The sequence below is a fragment of the Eptatretus burgeri genome, chromosome 17, assembly GCF_056783735.1.
Source record: "Eptatretus burgeri isolate ZD-2024b chromosome 17, Ebu_testis_v1, whole genome shotgun sequence".
Lineage (NCBI taxonomy): Eukaryota > Metazoa > Chordata > Myxini > Myxiniformes > Myxinidae > Eptatretus > Eptatretus burgeri.
In genome coordinates, this window is record NC_140977.1 from 3,292,548 (window position 1) to 3,313,690 (window position 21,143).

General features: G+C 45.8%; 1 protein-coding gene and 1 long non-coding RNA gene across 11 annotated transcripts in view; one reads left to right on the top strand and one right to left on the bottom strand.

Moving 5' to 3' along the window:
* LOC147009122 (regulating synaptic membrane exocytosis protein 2-like) overlaps positions 1 to 21,143 on the bottom strand; it is a 111,993-nt gene that overhangs the window by 20,051 nt on the left and 70,799 nt on the right. For all 8 annotated transcript variants that reach the window (XM_085862684.1, XM_085862683.1, XM_085862689.1 and 5 more), the window contains 5 exons: positions 19,987 to 20,109; positions 13,444 to 13,532; positions 10,981 to 11,093; positions 8,907 to 9,025; positions 8,557 to 8,798 (listed from right to left, as the gene is read on the bottom strand). In XM_085862684.1, the coding sequence (XP_085718810.1) occupies positions 8,557 to 8,798; positions 8,907 to 9,025; positions 10,981 to 11,093; positions 13,444 to 13,532; positions 19,987 to 20,109 (686 nt within the window). The remainder of the gene's footprint in view (positions 1 to 8,556; positions 8,799 to 8,906; positions 9,026 to 10,980; positions 11,094 to 13,443; positions 13,533 to 19,986; positions 20,110 to 21,143) is intronic.
* The window catches only part of LOC147009123 (uncharacterized), a 66,603-nt gene that overhangs the window by 19,125 nt on the left and 26,335 nt on the right, over positions 1 to 21,143 (top strand). For 2 of the 3 annotated variants that reach the window (XR_015052995.1, XR_015052996.1), the window contains 2 exons: positions 8,570 to 8,847; positions 8,927 to 9,036. This is a non-coding gene — a long non-coding RNA (uncharacterized LOC147009123). Of the gene's footprint in view, positions 1 to 8,569; positions 8,848 to 8,926; positions 9,037 to 19,956; positions 20,101 to 21,143 lie in introns of all 3 variants that reach the window. The other variant, XR_015052997.1, reaches the window with a different exon arrangement.

Here is a 21,143-nt window from a genome sequence, read left to right on the forward strand (position 1 = left end):
TGGCGTTCTTTTGAGATTGAGGACTTCCTGTCATTGTCGTCGAAGCGGGTTTCAAATTTTCGGAATGACGATGTGTTCAGTCGCCTTTCAGTGCAGCCATCATGCAATGATGGACATTGATCCTATGAGTAATGTTGAGATATAATGCGAACCCTGAAATGTGTGCACAAGCGAATGATGTACCATACGTTATATTACTACCTGTATATTCTGTACCATACGTTATATTACTACCTGTATATTCTGTACCTTACGTTATATTACTACCTGTATATTCTGTACCTTACGTTATATTACTACCAGTATATTCTGTACCTTACGTTATATTACTACCTGTATATTCTGTACCATACGTTATATTACTACCTGTATATTCTGTACCATACGTTATATTACTACCTGTATATTCTGTACCATACGTTATATTACTACCTGTATATTCTGTACCATACGTTATATTACTACCTGTATATTCTGTACCTTACGTTATATTACTACCTGTATATTCTGTACCATACGTTATATTACTACCTGTATATTCTGTACCATACGTTATATTACTACCTGTATATTCTGTACCTTACGTTATATTACTACCTGTATATTCTGTACCATACGTTATATTACTACCTGTATATTCTGTACCTTACGTTATATTACTACCAGTATATTCTGTACCTTACGTTATATTACTACCTGTATATTCTGTACCATACGTTATATTACTACCTGTATATTCTGTACCATACGTTATATTACTACCTGTATATTCTGTACCATACGTTATATTACTACCTGTATATTCTGTACCATACGTTATATTACTACCTGTATATTCTGTACCATACGTTATATTACTACCTGTATATTCTGTACCTTACGTTATATTACTACCTGTATATTCTGTACCATACGTTATATTACTACCTGTATATTCTGTACCTTACGTTATATTACTACCTGTATATTCTGTACCATACGTTATATTACTACCTGTATATTCTGTACCTTACGTTATATTACTACCTGTATATTCTGTACCATACGTTATATTACTACCTGTATATTCTGTACCTTACGTTATATTACTACCTGTATATTCTGTACCATACGTTATATTACTACCTGTATATTCTGTACCATACGTTATATTACTACCTGTATATTCTGTACCATACGTTATATTACTACCTGTATATTCTGTACCATACGTTATATTACTACCTGTATATTCTGTACCATACGTTATATTACTACCTGTATATTCTGTACCTTACGTTATATTACTACCTGTATATTCTGTACCATACGTTATATTACTACCTGTATATTCTGTACCTTACGTTATATTACTACCTGTATATTCTGTACCATACGTTATATTACTACCTGTATATTCTGTACCTTACGTTATATTACTACCTGTATATTCTGTACCATACGTTATATTACTACCTGTATATTCTGTACCTTACGTTATATTACTACCTGTATATTCTGTACCATACGTTATATTACTACCTGTATATTCTGTACCTTACTTTATATTACTACCTGTATATTTTGTATCTTTTGTTGTACGACTTCCTGTATATTCTGTACCTTTCGTTATATTGTTGCGAATCTGGAAGCCATGAACACTCAACATTCAGGTCCCAATAGAACAGTTATGTCGGTAAGTGTGTGTTTATAGATAGAACCCGTCCCTCGTCTAATGGGAATTAAATGTACGTGCGCTGCAGAGTTATTTTTTATAGTTAGGAGTTTTACATCCACAACGACAACAACGTCCATCTTCACTTTCACACGACAACACTCTGCTCGTGGCATTCTCCATGCGCTTGCCCGGAAGCGCGCGTGTGGGCGGAGTCTAACAGGCATGGCGTCCCTCTTTAGCCAATCGGCAAGGAGCGGGCGTCTCACCCGCCCCGTTTCGGACCCAACACGATCGCCATTACACACGTGGCCGAAGGCCGAGGTGGGCGGAGGTATACGACTACTGAGGAGGTGGGCGGAGGCACAAACCCCTCCGCTCGGGACTCCGCCGAGAGGGGTGGGAGTTTCCCCGCCTACCGTGGGCCCGTCCAATGGAGGACGGCCAGGAAATCGCGCGGTGGGTCCAACCAATGAGGAGGCGAGTGGCCAGAAAGAGAAGCCCCTCCCACCTGAAGAGAAGGAGTGGTTGTCGGGACGAGCCTGAGGACAATTTTCGTGTAATCTGCTGGGGTGCGCGTGGAGTCTAAAGGAGAATTGGTGTCCTGAGTATGCTCGCGTGCAAGTCTCTGCCTGGGTTTGCGACGAACTGCATCCCGCGCTTCGAGGGTGTCCCATCCGGCGCGTTGCAGCGAGTGGTCGAGTTTCATCGGGGGAGATCGCCTCGTTTCGCCTCCGCTAGACTCGGCTGCCCTGGTCCGTGCTTTTGGCAACTGAAGCTCCCAGAAGTTGTGGATGTCGAGCCGCGTGCTCGCGGCCAGGTAGCCAGCCGTCCTGACTCCCAGCCGAACTATCCTCGTCGGCTGGAGAGCCGAATAAAGACCGTTGAGGTCCATCACTTCTTTTGGGGTATTTGTGTTTGCGTGTGTGTGTCCTTGGGCCCAATCTTGTCAAGTAGAACTGGTTAAGTGTTTTTGCTTGTACATTGATTGCATTGCTTAGTCGGTTTAACTCTGCTCTTTACGTGCTTCCCTTCTCCCCATTATAAATAAATCCCCTGTTAAATGTTTCAGCTCGTTCTTGTCCTTTCCTTCATTGGTTTAGCACGGTGCGTGTTGGGTGATTAAAAAAGCCGTTGCTGCCGTAGTTGTGCATTTGGACCAACGGGATCTCGGTAACCATCCGCTCGGGTTACGCACGGGTCGAGCACGCTAACGGCTCGTCCCGTTCGAGCTCCGTCGAAGTTGTGAATTCCTCGGTAGCTCACCGCGTGGGCCTCTAGGTATTTTGAACTTTGGCAAATAACCCTGTACCACGCGGTTGAATTATTGACGATTCACGATCCTGTAAGGGACCCGTACCTTCAGAGTTATCGGAAAGGTACGATCTAGATTCCGGGTGTTCGGTGGAGCCGACTCTACTGCTCCATCTAGCGTTCGTGCTCGTCACCGATACCCGGCCCACAACAATATTAATACCTGTATATTCTGTATCTTTAGTTATACGACTACCTGTGTATTCTGTACCTTCTGTTGTATGACTACCTGTATATTCTGTACCTTTTGTTACATTACCAACTGTCGATTCTGTCCCCCCCCCCCCCGATTGTTTTTTTAATACAATGTCAAGGCTAATATGAGAGCTAACACACAGAATGTACAACAAGGGGAGCAGGACATAAGAGGGGGGGGGGAGGGGGAAGGGAAGGACAAAACAGTGGTGAACAGAGACATGAGGAAATCTGTGGAAGGGAGAGGGTTGGGGTGGGGTACACCGTGTAAACAAGCTGCCTTCCCTTCCTGCCCCTCCCACTGCCTTTCCTACCTACCCCTCACGCTGCATTCCCTCCACCTTCCCTCACACTTACCTCCTGCCAAACCCACTTTCCTCTCCACCCCCTATGGACATCTACCGGCGATCTCCACATGTTGTTTTAACATACCCCATTTCATTCAATCCGGTACTACTTCCTAACCCCCCCCCCCTTTCTCCACAAGCCCCACAATCAGAAACAAGTGAAGGACCACTCCCCTCACACTTACCTCCTCCAAAAACCCCACAGCTTCCAACTTCCCTCCTCCTCACTCCCACCGCCCCCGGCCCCTCCCAATGTGTAAAGCAACGTTTGTTGAGGTGTCACTCTCCCCACCCCTCTTCCTTGCTCTTCCCCCATTCTTAGCTCCCCCTTCCTCACTCCTCCTGGCTTCCCCACCCCTCCTCACTCCCCCCTTGCTCCCCCTTCCTCTCTCTCTCTCTCTCTCTCTCTCTCTCTCTCTCTCTCTCTCTCTCTCTCTCTCTCTCTCTCTCTCTCTCTCTCTCTCTCTCTCTCTCTCTCTCTCTCTCTCTCTCTCTCTCCCTCCCTCCATTCTTTCTCCCTCACCTTCCTCCATTCTCTCTCCCTCCCCTCTCTCATTCCCTCCTCTCTCTCCCCCTCCTTCTGTCCTCTCTCCCTCCCCTCTCTCCTCTATTCCTCCCCTCCTTCCTCTCTCCCTCCCTCCCCTCTTTCTCCCCCCCCCCGCCTAATATCCCCATCAGCGAAGCGACGGGTTGTATTTGCTCGTTTAAATGTAAACCGTATTTTAAACATTCTTCCTTTCTGGACTAGATTAGGCCCAAATACATATTGCACATGGAAAATGGGGATATTGTTCAAACTGTCCTACTTTCATGCAAAATGAACCCCCTTCCCTTCATCTCCTCGTTCTCAACATCTGTTCCCACTTTTTAAATGAGATGCAACGACGTGCAGATACAGAAAGAGGTAAAAAAAAAAAACCCCATCTCTTTACTTACTCTGTGTATGTTGTAAAGTTCACCTTCATGGCGAATTATTCAAACTCTTGGCAGGGTCCCGGCCAAATGGCCTACTCTGACAAAGCGTACCGCAGGGTGATTTATGTGTGCGTGTCGCTGCAGATAGGTCAGCAGACTTAAGCCTCCCGAAGGGGGCAGCTTCCTTTGTGATGCAGTGCCCCCTACCGCCACTATTCCAGAGAGTTAAGTTAAACGTCACAGAGAGTTTTTGAGAGCACACCTTGTTCGCACTCAAGCTGTGCCATGGTGAGGGTGTTACGCTCGATCGGTGCACCACACCGGATGCGGTGATGAACGTGTTCATCACCATGAAAAACGAGACCAAAGTGTCTGTTAAAACTGTACGTCCGTATAACTACCTGGCGATCGGAATCGAACGGACTGTTCAATTTAACCCAAAATTCGCATCATTTAAATCACTTCACAAGGACAAACAAGGAACTTTGGTGCAAGAAGAGGCGGCCATTCGGCCCATCATGCCTGCACTGCACCAACCCAAGTACAGTCACCCATCCACATGCAAGCTACATCAGGAGGGCATCCACACAAGTCAATATCTCCATACCCCCCCCCCTCCCCCGTCTGCAATGCATCCAGGAACCTAAACAAATCCCACTTAAACCAATCCATCCCTCCTTCTGCCACTACCTTTCTTGGGAGACTATCCCATGCACTCTCCGACTGAAAGACCCTCACCTTAAAACTGTCCGAACTCTCATCTTATTTACCCTCAAGCTATGGACCCTGCTCCTAACAATGTCCACTCTGTTGAAAACCTTCACTGCACCTATCCTGTCCACGTCCTTCATCTATGTATAATTCCAGCAATCTGTGTGTGTGTGTGTGTGTGTCTGTCTGTCTGCAACCGCAGACAAAAAAACCCTAACCCTAACCCTAACCCTAACCCTGTCTGTCTGCAAAAAAAAAAAACTATTTAATAATCCTTCCATCTCACCTGCATCGTCAACCAACTCTCCTGTGTCCGTCCTCACTGGACCCACACTCCTCTTAACCCTTTCCTTACACCTTATGGACCCACACTCCTCTTAACCATTTCCTTACCCCTTATGGACCCACACTCCTCTTAACCATTTCCTTACCCCTTATGGACCCACACTCCTCTGAACACTTTCCTTACCCCTTATGGACCCACACTCCTCTTAACCCTTTCCTTACCCCTTATGGACCCACACTCCTCTTAACCATTTCCTTACCCCTTATGGACCCACACTCCTCTGAACACTTTCCTTACCCCTTATGGACCCACACTCTTCATAACACTTTCCTTACCCCTTATGGGCCCACACCCCTTTAACCCTTTCCTTACCCCTCATATTATTAAAGAATGTATCCCGGTTATGTTTTAGATTGTTGGCGATGTCATTTTCACATTCCCTCTTGGCCGGTTGAGTTATTTTCTGGACTAGTCTCTGTTTCTTCTCACATTGTTGGGAGTCGGACTCGAGTTGTGTTATTTTGTAATCCATGAATACCTTCTGTTAATCCTTAATTACACTTTGTACCTTTCTCTCCTCAACCACCCTGTTCTCTTCCTGCCTCGACCTTTACACCTCACTGGAATACACCTATTGTGCACCTTACACATTTACTCCTTGAAGACTTCCCATTTTTTTTCCGACATGGACCGCTCTCTAATTAAGTCCATCCAATCAAAAACTCCCAAAATCAGAAATCATGCCCTCAAAGTTTTGCCTTCCTAAAATCAAACAATCTTTCACCACGATCTCAAACTTCACATCTCAAGAGATTCACCCTGTGATTACATGTTTGGTCGTCGCTAAGATGGTTTAAGTTTCGATTTCAGAAAAAGGTGAGAAACACAGGACAAGTATTGGCGTTTTTGGACAAAAATGCATTCACATCGACGTTTTGGATGTATCTGGTCTGACAAGATGTCACGAGGGGCGGGTGGAGTGTGGGAGGGAGGGGGGAGAGAGTGTGGGAGGGGGAGAGAGTGTGAGGAGGGGAGAGAGAGGGTCTGGGGGAGAATTGAGATGTTGAAGTCACATGATAAAGTGTATTTCACATGTATTCACATATTATGTGAAGGAAATAAAGTGTCTAGATTTCATCATTTCTGCATCTGATGAATTGTCAGGACCAATTTTATAAAACTCCGTGCAGCATCTAACTCGAGATGTCCAAATGTCTACACCTGTGGGTTTCCCACGGTGCCCCACTCGCCCATATAGCAATACGCTCGTACGTGTGTGTGCGTGCGCGTGTGTGTAACATTCCTTTCCACCCATTGGTTGGACACTTCGCCTGACTCCGCCCACAATTTCAACCTGAAAACTCACACGGCCTCCATGTTGGTGCTAACTGCTCTGCGAAACCAAAGATGTCTTCAGAGCCGTCATATTCACAAATCGCCATGCCCTCCTTATAAGTTTTCCCTTCAGTGCAAAACGACCAAAGCGACAGTTAAAGGGATTATGAGCCGATTAGGAATCACGGGCCTTGTGAAGATCGGACGTGGCGATCGAGGTGACAGTCTATTGTCTGTACACCACCCCAATAACTATGTGGCATTCTCTCAAGCGGGGATTTTAACCGCAGACGTTACGCAAGTCCTTGCTTTTATTTCCAACTATTTTCTCTTAACCAGAAACCATAAAACCAACGTCGTTATAAAGGTCTTTGTTCGAGGACCTCCGGGAATCCACGGGTTTTCCGCATATCTTACGGGACTGTGAGTTGGACAGGTGACCATAACGGGTTTTTGTGAAGTTGGTGATCGCATGACAGGTGAGGCAAAAGTGTTAACTATTCCACCGTTTCCATGTGCAAAATGGTCGTTTGCTTTGATAAGTGGGTGGAGGGTGAGGAGGGGATGACAGGGTTGGGGGTTGGAAAGGGGAGGAGGGGAGGGAGAGCAAGGAGGGGGCAGAGTTGAGAGGAGGAGGTTGAGGACTTTTGGTGGGAGAGAGGGGAAGGGGAGGTTTGAGGAGTTGTGTTGAGTAATCCATCGGGGTTAGGGGACCTTGTTAACGTAATCCATCGGCTTTAGTAAACCTTGTTAACGTAATCCATCAGGTTTAGGGGACCTTGTTAATGTAATCCATTGGGTTTAGGGGACCTTGTTAATGTAATCCATCGGGTTTCGGGGACCTTGTTGATGTAATTCATCGGGTTTAACGAACCTTGTTAACGTAATCCATCGGGTTTAGGGGACCTTGTTAAAGTAATCCATCGGGTTTAGAGGACCTTGTTAAAGTAATCCATCGGGTTTAGGGGACCTTGTTAAAGTAATCCATCAGGTTTAGGGGACCTTGTTAATGTAATCCATTGGGTTTCGGGGACCTTGTTGATGTAATCCATCGGGTTTAGAGGACCTTGTTAAAGTAATCCATTGGGTTTAGGGGACCTTGTTAAAGTAATCCATCAGGTTTAGGGGACCTTGTTAATGTAATCCATCGGGTTTAGGGGACCTTGTTAATGTAATCCATCAGGTTTAGGGGACCTTGTTAATGTAATCCATCGGGTTTCGGGGACCTTGTTGATGTAATCCATCGGGTTTAACGAACCTTGTTAACGTAATCCATCGGGTTTAGGGGACCTTGTTAAAGTAATCCATCAGGTTTAGAGGACCTTGTTAAAGTAATCCATCGGGTTTAGGGGACCTTGTTAAAGTAATCCATCGGGTTTTAGGAACCTTGTTAATGGTGCGTGATGAGCGATCAATCGAATATCCGGAATAACATTCACGTGCTCCATTCTCAGTGAAAAATGGTGCTCAACGTCCATCTCCGTTGCTTTTCATTCCATGTGATCGATTGTAAGCACCAGCAGTTTGTCATCTCCTTCAGTCTCCCAAGGCAGGGGTCTCATCCGGTCTGCCATTTTGCCTTCCCTGTTCGAGGTCAGAGAAATGATGTTCAGAAACCCGTCGAAAGGTTTCTGGACATCATTTCCTCGACCGGGGTTATCGCAGCACCAGTCATGTCAGGGCATGGAATGGCGCACAAAGGGTGAGGGAGACCACGTTGCTGAACCTACCGCGGAGGCGAATGAGGTGTACAGGGTATCTAGGATTCATTTACTGGGGTCGCTCTTCAAATGTTTCACCTGTCGTTGGCAGCTGGGAGGCACTGCGGCTACGGTTGGGTCTGCCAACCATGGCGACGACGCGTGCCCCGATGCTTCCTCTTCGCTTTTTGCCATCCATGGAGCAACCACCCACGGCGGTATCCGACTGACTGCCGTCCTGCCGCTCGATTGCGTACATGTCTCCGCCGACGCTGCTGCTCTTGAGCAGCGCTCCTCGTGAAGGCACGGCCAACCGTCGAGGATGGGGACGCCCAGGCGGACTGGAGACAGCAGACAATGTGGGGGCCTGTGAACAAAATCTACACAAGGGTAAAACAAAACAAAACCTCACACTCAGACCCTGAGCGGATGAGACACATTGTACTTACAACACGTGCTTGCCTTGCAGACGTTCAGACTGTGCGGACACAAAGCTGGTGCTGCTCGTGCGAGACACGCCGGAAACATCGCTGATATCACTGTCCGATGAACGTGCGGACATGCTCTCCTGCAACACAGGTAACAGGTAACGTGTGCGCACGAGCGGCAACGACTCCCGGACGTTGAGGTTTCCAATGTGGCTGAGGCGCAGCTGAATGAGGGATTGGGGTCATACTGAGGAATTGAGTTATCCTGAGGAAGCGTTTCATCACCACAAAGGATAAAAATGTGCCAATTAACAATTAAACAATTAATACACGAAAAAAGGAAACCGACACGGCATTCGTGGAACATCGCTGAAGGAGTTAAACCACAATTTAGGGAACCTTGGGCAGTCCTATTATGCACCGCCGTTTGGTGGTTATACTTGCTTATCTGCTGCCGTTGTGGTGCTGCAGGTGCTTCACCTTGGGACGAGGAACACCAAATTAACCAGATCATTGTAACTGAGTATATTCCGGACTTTATCATTCATTTAAAAGTGCATTTTCATGAAGGTACGCAGCCCATTATAATCTCACGAGATGTGTCTACGTGCACGTTGTAGCATCCCGAGGGCCTACGTCATTCACCACGGTCTCGAGTGCACACAGGATGGCAGTGTCGAAGCGCCATCCAAAGGAGGGCGTACTTTACAATGCAGCACCCACGCTGGCACAATTCAAAGGGTGGCTTGACGCTCAGAAACAGAAAGCTCACAAAGGTGAATCTGGCCCAATGACAGGTGAGGCCACAATTAAATATTAACAGCATAATGGTATATCCAGTTAGGCCGTTCGGGTGATGTTTTTTTCCACATTTGGTCTCATTCGACAAAATGCACCGGAACAATGTGTGGCTTCATCCGCTACTCGTGATGAAGGTAGCTCGATGAAGGTCGCGCGGTAACACTCAGACTTGTGGTTCACATACGTGTCCTTCGGATGAGATACAGCCAATCATTCCCTGCACGATGCTGCAGTCCCTCCCTAACCGGACACTTCCCAGTGCCAGTTCCTTTCATTGTCCACGTCACACATTCTCTTCCCAGGTTGCTGCCGAGGTAATTATAAACACTTCTTCTTGCAAATTTATTCTTTTAATAGAACCTGAAGATCACAGTGAAGTCTCATGCTGAAACCTTGCCAACACACCCCTTCCCAACACTCCACCCAGCTCTGTAGAAGTATGATCTGCGCGTGGGTTAACCCTCGAGAAGATGAATTAATTATGCATTGTTAAATTAATATTTCAAACAACCTTTGTGCGAATTTCAGGACTTCCCACGAACAGGGAACTTACAATTACTACATCGTAATAATTATAATTGTCTTCAGTTTTCACACCCTCTGGAAAGTAATCCCGGCTCCGTTAAGCCTCGTCGTCAGTCTGGTGTATCGGTTTCTTGACCTGACATACACGATTCAAGTTTCCAGCGAAAATCAATCAGTCCAGAGTTCCTTTCGAATTTCCTCAATGGAATGTTGATGACAGGTGTGAAAATTATTGTGAGAAAGGAGGTGAAGCGCCGTTTCGGTCACGAACCCCTCTACAATGCGAGAAAGAGAGAGACAGTGAGAACCAGAGAGAGAGAGACAGAGACAGAGACAGAGACAGAGACAGAGACAGAGACAGAGACAGAGAGAGAGAGAGAGAGAGAGAGAGAGAGAGAGAGAGAGAGAGAGAGAGAGAGAGAGAGAGAGAGACACACAGAGACAGAGAGAGTGCGAAGGCCTCATGTCTCTCTGTCGGTTGAGAAAATTAATTGTCCGTATTATATCACTGATGGAGACGAACTCTAATCTTTAATAAAGACTAGTCTTCCATTCGGATTCCTTTTACTATTTATTTCTCTTGTAATTAATCAGCTCTTGCACATTCCTTATGACACTACGTCTGTAATCGCCTTCCGTCCGGCGACCAGCACGGCTTGAACACAAACTGAACTTGTAAAGTGATCCACCCAAACCAAGGTTTTCCCATTCAATTGGACAGTGAAATGATGAAAGCATCATATTGTTTGTTGACAAATTCCTGCCTTACCTTCCCGTAGGCTTCCCGGCACTCCACACTGGAACTTGGACGGCCGGCAGGCTGTGTGTAGGTACCAGGTCCCGGTTTAGACTGCCAGATAAATTCACTGCCATCAAAGGATGCTGTTGGACATGCCAGAGACGACATTCTAATTATCACATTAAATGAAATGAATCAGGAAAAAAAAATCTTTAAATAAAACATGGAAAACAAGAAAAGGATCAATCAGAGATTGCAGACCCTCACCAGGATTTGTTTTGTGTGGCGTTTGTGTCCTGGTATGTTACGTAATGAGACATAATTACAACTGGTGTGTTAGGTAATTAATAAGAGACATAATTAGAACTGTCACTTTATAACTGCCGGCAGTGATGACCGGGTACCAAGACATCCCGCTTTGATTGGACACCTGACCCTGACCCATGAAGTTTTCTTTATTATTATTAAATTTAATTTAGAATGGGATTAAAATCAATTCAATTCAAATCAAATGGAGGACCAAATGGGTACAAGTCCTGCATTGGAATCATCAGAAGGAACTCAAAAAAGCAAAGATGGAAGTCATCATGAGGAACCTGGATAGGATTCGCATTTCAGCTGCTACTTCTCCAAACTCAAACCCATCCAGGTGCAGCCAAGTGAGCGTTATTCCAAAAAACAAACAAAAAATAAAAATCAAAAAATCAAAAAAATAATTAAAAAAAAGAACCCAGATGAAAAAAATTAAATAATTCTGGCTGCCAGACTATGTGTCCGATCAAGTTGAAATTTAAAACACATATTCCCTATCACCACGAGATCATAAATGTGAAGTTTCATGTCGATTGATTAAGTGGTTGCACCGAAAACATTATTTAATATTATTCTTCAATCCAATATGGCTGCCAAACCATGTGACCTATCAATTATTCCTGAAAAAAAAACTTGTACACCCAAGGCTTGGGGGACATTTGTGTGAAGTTTCCCCTCGATCTGTCCAGCCATTCTGGAGAAGAATATTTTTTTCTAGGTTTTAGGGTAAATCTAATATGACTGCCTCACCACATGACCTATGACGTCATAATTATGATTAAATAATTTCACATGAGCAGTCGGGACGGACGGACCGAAACGCAATACCCTCTCCTTCGGCGAGGGTAACTGGAGTTCATGGAACTCCTTACACCGTGCAGTCTTGACGAACAAGGACTTGAGCAGGGTGTGCGAGCGGCAAATTTGATTGGCCAAGATGATGTAAAATTTTGTCCAGGTACGACACTGCTCAAGAAAAGGTGAGGAAAGTGCCAAAAAGGTGATTTTTTTTTGTTCTCGCGTTGAAGTATGTAATTCAATTAAAATTAAATAAAGATTTTAAAGGTTGTAGAAATGTTTTTTCCCCGGAAGTTTACCGACGTTGACGCAGTATCTTTTACACCACCTTATTTAACACGTTATATCCGTTATTCGTGCCTGTTGTTTTGTGTGCTTTATGACGTCATCAAAAACAGTAAGTTTCCTGCTTGGGATGATTATCAATTTTGGTTGAATGCCAGACAGTCAGACAGAGAGTAAAATATGACCTCACTGGCTCACTGCTCTGTGCGCGTGCGCGATCGGGACAAATTCAGAGCCACCCTACTGCTAAACTGGCGGTTTGTTTTCAGATTCGTGTTCAAAATGAAACATTCAAATTAAATCAAGTTCTTCCTCAATCATACACTGGTGTTTGTAGACAGACAGACAGACAAAGTGAACCAATTGCTTAATTCCGCTTTGTGTGTCACTCGGAGTAATAAATGTATATTTGATGGAAAAGTAAATAGGTACACGGTGGTGGATCATAACTTTTAAAGTGGTTTTGTTAAGAGTTCTTGACTGCATTGCCTTTTCAATAGTTTCTATGTCAGGAAGGCCGGAATTTGAGAGATATCGACCTGGGTTACAAAATTATCAAAATCTGTTTTTTTTTTTCCCCCCCTTTTTACAAATCCTCACGTACAACGTCTTGTACGACGGAGGGCAAAGACCTGCTGACTGGAAGGTGTTTACACAGTTCGCCTCCCTAAGACAGAGAAAGCAAGTAACAGACGCAAGCGCTCCCCTCCGAGCCTCCGCCTGTACTCCATCCTGTAAATCAGGATAGCTCTAAAGCAAGGTGACAAGATGGACGGGTCGGTGTTGATGAAAAAGGAAAACCTTCGAGTCCAGGGTGGTGTCCAGAAGCGGGAAGAGAACAAGGTGTTGTAATAAGAGCGGAGATCAGGTTCACCGGAACGATCCCATTCCTTGAAACCAAAAACTGTACGTTTAAATGTTCTCACCTTCCGCTGAGAGTGTGGGACGTTACGAGAAGCGAGAAACTTCTCGAGTTTGAGATCTCGAGAACATACGTGTTGTAAGTTCTGAAACGAGCGACCTGACTCCGACTGTGAAAGCAACAATCGTTTCAGGTGTTGCATCCCCTGTTGATTCAAAGAACAAACTCGATCTCACCTCTGTCCTTGGTGGGAAGCTGGGGAAGCTGTCGACCTCGCCGTACTCCGGCTCTGGGCGCCATGGGATGTTCGTGTAAAGCCATGCGCCTGTTGTACGTGAGAACAGACACACCACGATCGCTTAACATGTGATTCCTAATGAGTCGTACATGTGTGCGCAACACTCATTTCAACACCATTTGGCTTAACGCAGCCAAAGCAATAATCGCGGTCGTGTTTAAACACAGGTAGGAAACGTGAAACATGGAACACCACCTCAATGTGAAACCTTTTTATGTTAAACCCAACACACTGCTTTCGACATGCCATCGGATATTGAAATTAGAGGTGGATAACATTAAATAATTGAACCCTCGATAGGTAAATCGGGCTTCTTTCACGTCCAGGGCCAAATGGAGTCAGGTGCAAGAACGTGACCCTCGGTGTTCATGATGGTAATGATCCAATCGGTCTAAATCGACGGTGATCCCGGCTCAATGAAATGGAACCGGATTTTAGATGTCAACAGAGTTTGGATCCTCATGATTAAAAGTTGTATCTCGAAGCATCGCCCATGTGACCGACCGCAAACTCGATTCCGCAAAGAATCGACCACAAAGCAAAGCTGGTCTGTCTTCTTTGCACCCTCTGCTCTTTCTGTGGTTTGTTCCCCCCCCCACCCCCCAGGTTCCGAGACGGTCCACATTCAACCCCCCTTCTGGTGAAACTACCTAAATGCAGTGTCACTGCTCATCTCCCCTCCTTTGTTGCTCTTTTTTCTCACCTGTGGAGCCAACTTCCACATTCTCTTTAATCTCGTTCTTCCCTCCAGGTCTTCAAGACAGCTGTTCACCACCATCTCAGATTGTGCCCAATCCTAAACCATGATCTTTTCTACGCTCGTTAACCCCCACCCCAATCCCTGCTCCTTCCAAATTTTCAGTTTTCCCTCCTTGGAGTTTCCTTCTGTATCGATCTTCTCTACCACATGTATCCTATCCTGCCAGCCGCTCCTCCCCACGTCCCTTATTTGTCCAAGTCAGCCTCTATCTTGGCCTTCAATCCTACTGTTGATGTCCTCCACCCCCCTCTCTATGCTGTTCCTTTTGTCCTGTTGCATCCTGATCCATTCAGTGTTCTCGCTCTTCCACGAGCCTTGACTTTGGATGCACACAAACTCCATTCTTCGATAAAATAATCCCAAAGAATATATTATTTTGTACGAGCAAATACAACCTGTTGCTTCGCTGATGGGAATATGAAGGAAGTGGGGGGGGGGAGTAATAAGGAGGGGAGGCAGAGAGGGTGAAGAAAGGAGGGAGGGGAGGGTAAGGAGAAGGAGACCAAGAAGAGGTGGGGGAGTGAGCAGGGGTGGGAGAGGGAGGGTTATAGAGTTGAGGTGGGGAAACGAGGAAGGAGTGGGAATGAGGAGGGGTGGGGGAGTAAGGAGGGAAGAGCAAGGGGAGTCAGCGTGAGGTGGGGGGGGGGGCAAGGGAAGGCAGTGTGAGGGGAAGGTCCATCTGGACATAACCACTGTCTGGATACGTCCGGAGATAACCACCGTCCAGACACGAATGGAGATAACCACCGTCTGGGCATAACCACTGTGCAGATACGTTCAGAGAGAGAGAGAGAGAGAGAGGTGTGTAAGGATGCTGCATTGCGTTAGGGGTTTGTGGAATGAGGATGGGACAAAGAGAGGGAGTGGTGGGGTAGTGGGGGTAGGGGAGTTCGCAGAGAATATGTTATGCTTAATGACAACACACACACACACACACACACACACACACACACACACACACACACACACACACACACACACACACACACACACACACACTTATTAGTAGAGATGAAAAACATAGGGGCAATACCCCAGGGTGCTCACCTGGTAGCGGCTGGATAAGGTAACCAGGGGACCACTGGTAGGCATGGATGAGCCACAAAATATGTAATGGAGAAGTAAATACGAATGGATTTATTTTTTTTAATGACGTGTACAAACTTTGGTACATCACGGCGATCAAGGTTGTGGTCAAGTTTCATCAGAATTGTGTGTGTAGTTTCAGAAAAGAAAGCAAATACATATTTTGGGGGTCAACCTCCATGGACCCCTTTCGGGCCAGATTACACTGAACAACAAATTTCAAAAAAATTTTTTTACTGGAGATGTGTAAAGTGATTAAGACTAATTTGGGTACGCTGATTTCAAAAATCATAACCGTTTTGCTGTATCACGTCAGGATTTTCAGGAACAGAAATATTCCCATTGCCTAGAAGTCAGGATTTCAATGAAATTTACATATGTCTTTAACATGTCTATTTCGTACAATTGTTGTTAACTTGTGTTATATTTCTTTCTTTCAGATAAAGATGAGTAGGCGTTCCTGTACCAATCATCCTGACAACTTCTGTTATGTCTGTGGTCGGTATACCAAAAAAGATCAACAGCGAAGTATATCTACAGCAGTGAAAATGAAGGCCGCCTACTTTCACTACTTCGGGTGTAAGGTGGGGGACCAAGAACAGAGCTGGGCACCACACATCTGCTGCACAAGCTGTCACACAACCTTGACTCAGTGGTTGGTGGGCAAGCGCGCGAGCATGCCATTTGCGGTGCCCATGATATGGCGTGAGCCGCAGAATCATCATGATGATTGTTATTTCTGCTGCACAAGCATCGCCGGCTTCAACAAGAAGAATAAAGGTCACATCAAGTACGCTGACTGCGTCTCTGCTCGTAAACCTGTGCCTCATGATGACGAGAACCCCGTTCCAACACCTCCAGCTGATCAGAACATAGCTGTAAGCAGTGGTGAAGAGGATGGTGATGATGAACCTTGGAACCCGACACTCAAGAATCACACCTTCTGAACCAGGGAGACTTAAATGATCTTGTAAGAGATCTCTCGCTGTCAAAGGCGAAGGCAGAGCTGCTTGGATCAAGGCTGCAGCAGTGGAATCTACTTGAACCTAACACCAAGATATCCTTGTTCAGAGCACGTCACAGAGACATGGCTGAGTTCTTTGAGATGGAAGACACGATGACATTCTGCAGTGACATCAACGGTCTGTTGAAAGAACTTGGGTGTGATCACGATCCTGCAGACTGGCGCCTCTTCATCGACTCGGGGAAGAACAGCTTGAAGGCTGTTTTGCTCCACAATGGCAACGAGAAACCATCAGTCCCACTGGCTCACGCGTTCGGCATGACAGAGACCTATGAGACTATGCGGCAGCTGCTTGATTCCATCAAGTACAATGACTTCAACTGGCACATCTGCGGATACTTGAAAGTGGTGGCGCTGTTGTTAGGGCTGCAGTCAGGTTACATGAAATACATGTGCTTCCTTTGTCTCTGGGATAGCAGAGACGACAAGAATCACTGGACGAAGAAAGATTGGGAAGAGCGAAAAGAGCATGTACCTGGTCGACACAACGTGAAGCATGTCGCCCTTGTCGACCCAGCCAAGGTTTTCCTTCCACCACTCCACATAAAGCTCGGCTTGATGAAAAGTTTTGTACGGGCAATGGATCTGAATGGGCGTGGGTTTTTATACCTCAAGGAAAAGTTTGGCAACACCTTGTCGGAGGCCAAGATCAAGGCTGGTGTCTTTGTTGGACCGCAAATCCGACAGATTATGAAGGACGAAACTTTTCCGACAACTCTAAACCCCAAAGAACTGGCAGCGTGGAGGAGCTTCAAAGCTGTGACGGACAACTTCTTGGGGAACGAGCGCGCGGACAACTATGAAGAAATAGTGCAGCAGCTGCTGGAGTCCTTCAGGAAACTTGGCTCCAGGATGTCCCTGAAAATCCATTTCCTACACCAGCACCTGAACTTCTTCCCTGACAACTTGGGAGCAGTCTCGGACGAGCACGGCGAGCGATTCCACCAAGAGATTTCACTCATGGAGACGCGTTACCAAGGGCGGCACAACCCGAACATGATGGGCGATTTCTGCTGGTTCCTGCATCGTGAAACTGACACAGAGAAGCACAAACGCAAAGCCAAATGCCTAAAGAATTTTTAATTACATTCTAGTGGAGTTTTTCTGTAATTTCTATAATTTTGAAGCATTCATGATGAAATAAATGAATTTTTGTAAATTTCATTGAAAACCTGACTTCTAGGCAATGGGAATATTTCTGTTACTGAAAATCCTGACGTGATACAGCAAAATGGTTATGATTTTTGAAATCAGCGTACCCAAATTAGTCTAAATCACTTTACACATCTCCAGTAAAAATTTTTTGTTGTTCAGTGTTATTTTTAATGCCATGAAAAAACTTTGGCACGTACACTGTGATAAAGTTTCATCGAAATCATATGTGTAATTTTAGAGAAGTTGCAAGTATTTTTGGACGGATGGACGGATGGACGGATGGACGGACAGACGGCACGCCATCCCGTAAGCTCCCCGAAACATCGTTACAGGGGAGCGAAAAATTAATTGTTATAAAACTACCCTGAAACACCCAGGTTGCTATACATTACTGCCAATAAGTCAGTGACCAAAGTTAAAAAAAAGAAAATTAAAATAAATAAATGAAGAAACAAACTTTTTAATACGACGACTGGATTGGGGCATTGTGTTTATCTATAAATGCGCATAAGAAATCGAGAAATTATTAGAATACACCGGAAGTTCGTACGTTGTAACCCGTCATGGGGAACGCGCTCTAACTTGGCCATAACTTGGGAATCACTTGTCCGATTAATTTCAAGCCTTTTGAAAGGCAAACAGAGATTGCTGGAATTATAGATAGATAGAAGATAGATACTGTGGGCGTAAAACGCCAAGCAATGTGTCCTGTCATTGGGAACTAAGGTGTCCTTTCCCCCATCGGCCACGCCTACGCAGCAACATGTCCTGTCATTGGTTGGTAAATAAATGGCCATAACTTGGGAACCACTTGTCCGATTAATATCAAACCTTGAAAAGGCACATACTCAGGTCCCCAGCAATATACCTGGCAAGTTTCAATTAGATCGGACCAGCGGTTGGCGAGAAACAGCGGTCACACACACACACACACACACACACACACACACACACACACACACACACACACACACACACACACACACACACACACACACACAGATTGCTGGAATTATAGATAGATGACCTCGTCGATGCTCTGCAAAACCCTCTCTTTCTTTTTACAGATGACTTCACATTGTGTCGTCCAGTACCTCCATCGCACTAATGGGCAGACAGTAGCTGCATCACTTTTCTGAACTGTAATGTATTACATTCTGGTCTGATCAATGGAACAAATCCTTGAATCCTGGAACATCTCAATCTCCCTCTGTGTGATATCCAGATGGATCGTCAAAACAAACTCAATTATTTCCAGGGTCATCCACTGTAAGAGGTTCAGCCTCTTGAACTTGCAGGCCTTACCACCAGCCATGACCTCTTCTGGGTCGACCACATAGCAAAGCCGGCCTCTAAAGACAGCAACAGACTAGACATCCTCCGTCAATCAAAGTCTTTCCTTGGAAAATCAGAACAACTCTCAGTCTACAAGGCCTTTGTCCAGAGCTCAATGTATTAGTGCTGTCTGTTATTGGCTGGCACCCCAGCGCATCACATCCGTCTGTCCTGGATTCTGAGGAATCTAAAGCTCTCAAATCTTATTGGAATCTCTCGTGATGATGCCGAAGCACAAGATCTGTTGCTCTTACATCGCAGGCAGGTTGATGATCTCTCCGTTTTCTTCCGTCTATTCTACACCATTGTTCATTACATCCTCTCAGTCCTCCAACCCTCCCCCATCAACTCCAGGATTCACGGGTTCCTCTAGTAACCCCCACCTGGTTAAAATTGCAAAATCCAGACTCCTTGCACAACTCAAATCTAGTTTCCTTTTTCTGGTTTGTGTAACAACTTTCCGGATGGTGTTCAATCACACTTTCCCCTCCGTGGCGTTAAGCAGGTTGTGCAACACCACCTACTGGCATTCCCCATCCCTACCCACAATCCTTTCTCTCCCCATTAACCCTCCCTAACCAACCCTCCCACTTGCAGGTTACTGTCCCCCCTCCCTTCTTTCCCTGTTCGTTCATTCCCTCGCCTATCGTGTCCAAATGTGACCCCAATGTCCCCAATACCAGTTTGTTGCCTTTTTACCCTCCCTCTCCTCGCTCTTCCATGAGCCACGATGTTAGATTTTTTAAACAATTAACCTGTCTACCACGGTGTTACATTTGTTTAGAATCCTCGGTGCAAGTTCCATGTTCGGTATCCTGAACTTCCGCACCAGAGGCGTCTCGCGCTGATGCTAGAGTGTCAATTTCATCTAAAAAAAAGAGGTTTAAAAAAAAGGAGGGACCGAGGAGGTTAAAATACATTGGCTCAATGAGGTTGGTTCCTCGAACCCAAACATACTGACCAATGACATCATGCATGACCATGGATTCCACAAAGGTTAATGGGATTTAATTTGGTGTGGATGATAGTCAGTTTGTTTAATGCACGAACGTCGAATCCAACCATCCTTGACAATCCGTGCCCCCCATTAGATAAAAAAATATATCCAATGAAAATCAGACCGGGAGGAGGAGGGGGATTGAGGAGCCGATCCTCCGGGAGCGCCGGACGTCAGCGGTCGTGGAGGCAAGTTGTCCGGACACTCGATGGAACGGGAGCGGAATCGTGCACCACTGGTAGGAATCCTGCAATGGACACACACACACACACACACACACACACACACACACACACACGTTTGATAGGAATGGGTGATAAATGGGACCTTCAATTAAAAACTATGGTGTGTGTGTGTGTGCGTGTGCGTGTGCGTGTGCGTGTGCGTGTGCGTGTGTGTGTGTGCGTGTGTGTGTCGTGGTGACCACAGATCAAAAGGCACCAATCTCATGGGAGCACGGATTGGTACACCTGCGGGCAACACAATATGGGGAACGATGATGCTGGGCATGAACGTGGCAAGTTTGGAATCCCGAATAACGACCTCGGCGTAGATATCATTGAAATATCCTCGGCGTAGAGCAAGTCAACCATCTTTGTTTATCCCCCTTTCCTGGTCGGACAAGTGCTGCGACGTTCTTCATCTTTATGCACAAAATCCTTCAGTTCGTCTCTTGTAAAAACTTCCGGCTGTGAACAAGCTCGTTTTTCATCTGATTGTGGTTGTGCATTTTTAACATTCCTCGTCATCAGCACTTCTCCAACAATTATAGGTCCCGGAGAGACAACGAAGGCACGGGCGAAGGGTCACTTGGCCCAAAACATGCGGCCAATCTAACATCCTGGCACGCAGGCCTAATTATCTGTAGCCTCATTCACATTGTGAAGCATTCTGCTCCGAGGGGCATAACCGTTCTGAGGTATTCCTTCCCGACGAGCTGCGAACGACACGACTGCATGACCGTACATACGCGTCACAAGCGCGAGCCGTTGCAGGCCTGTTCCTGGGCTGTTAGGGTTGGGTTAGGGTTCGGGTTAGCCTAACCCTAACAGCTCGGTGTCTAGTTTTCCCTCGTAGCAGCTTGTTCTTTGGTGCTACTCTACCTTTCCCATCATGGTCCTTCATTCGCTTGTGCACACATTTCAGGGTTCGCATTATATCTCAACATTACTCATAGGAACAATGTCCATCATTGCATGATGGCTGCACTGAAAGGCGACTGAACACATCGTCATTCCGAAAATTTGAAACCCGCTTCGACGACAATGACAGGAAGTCCTC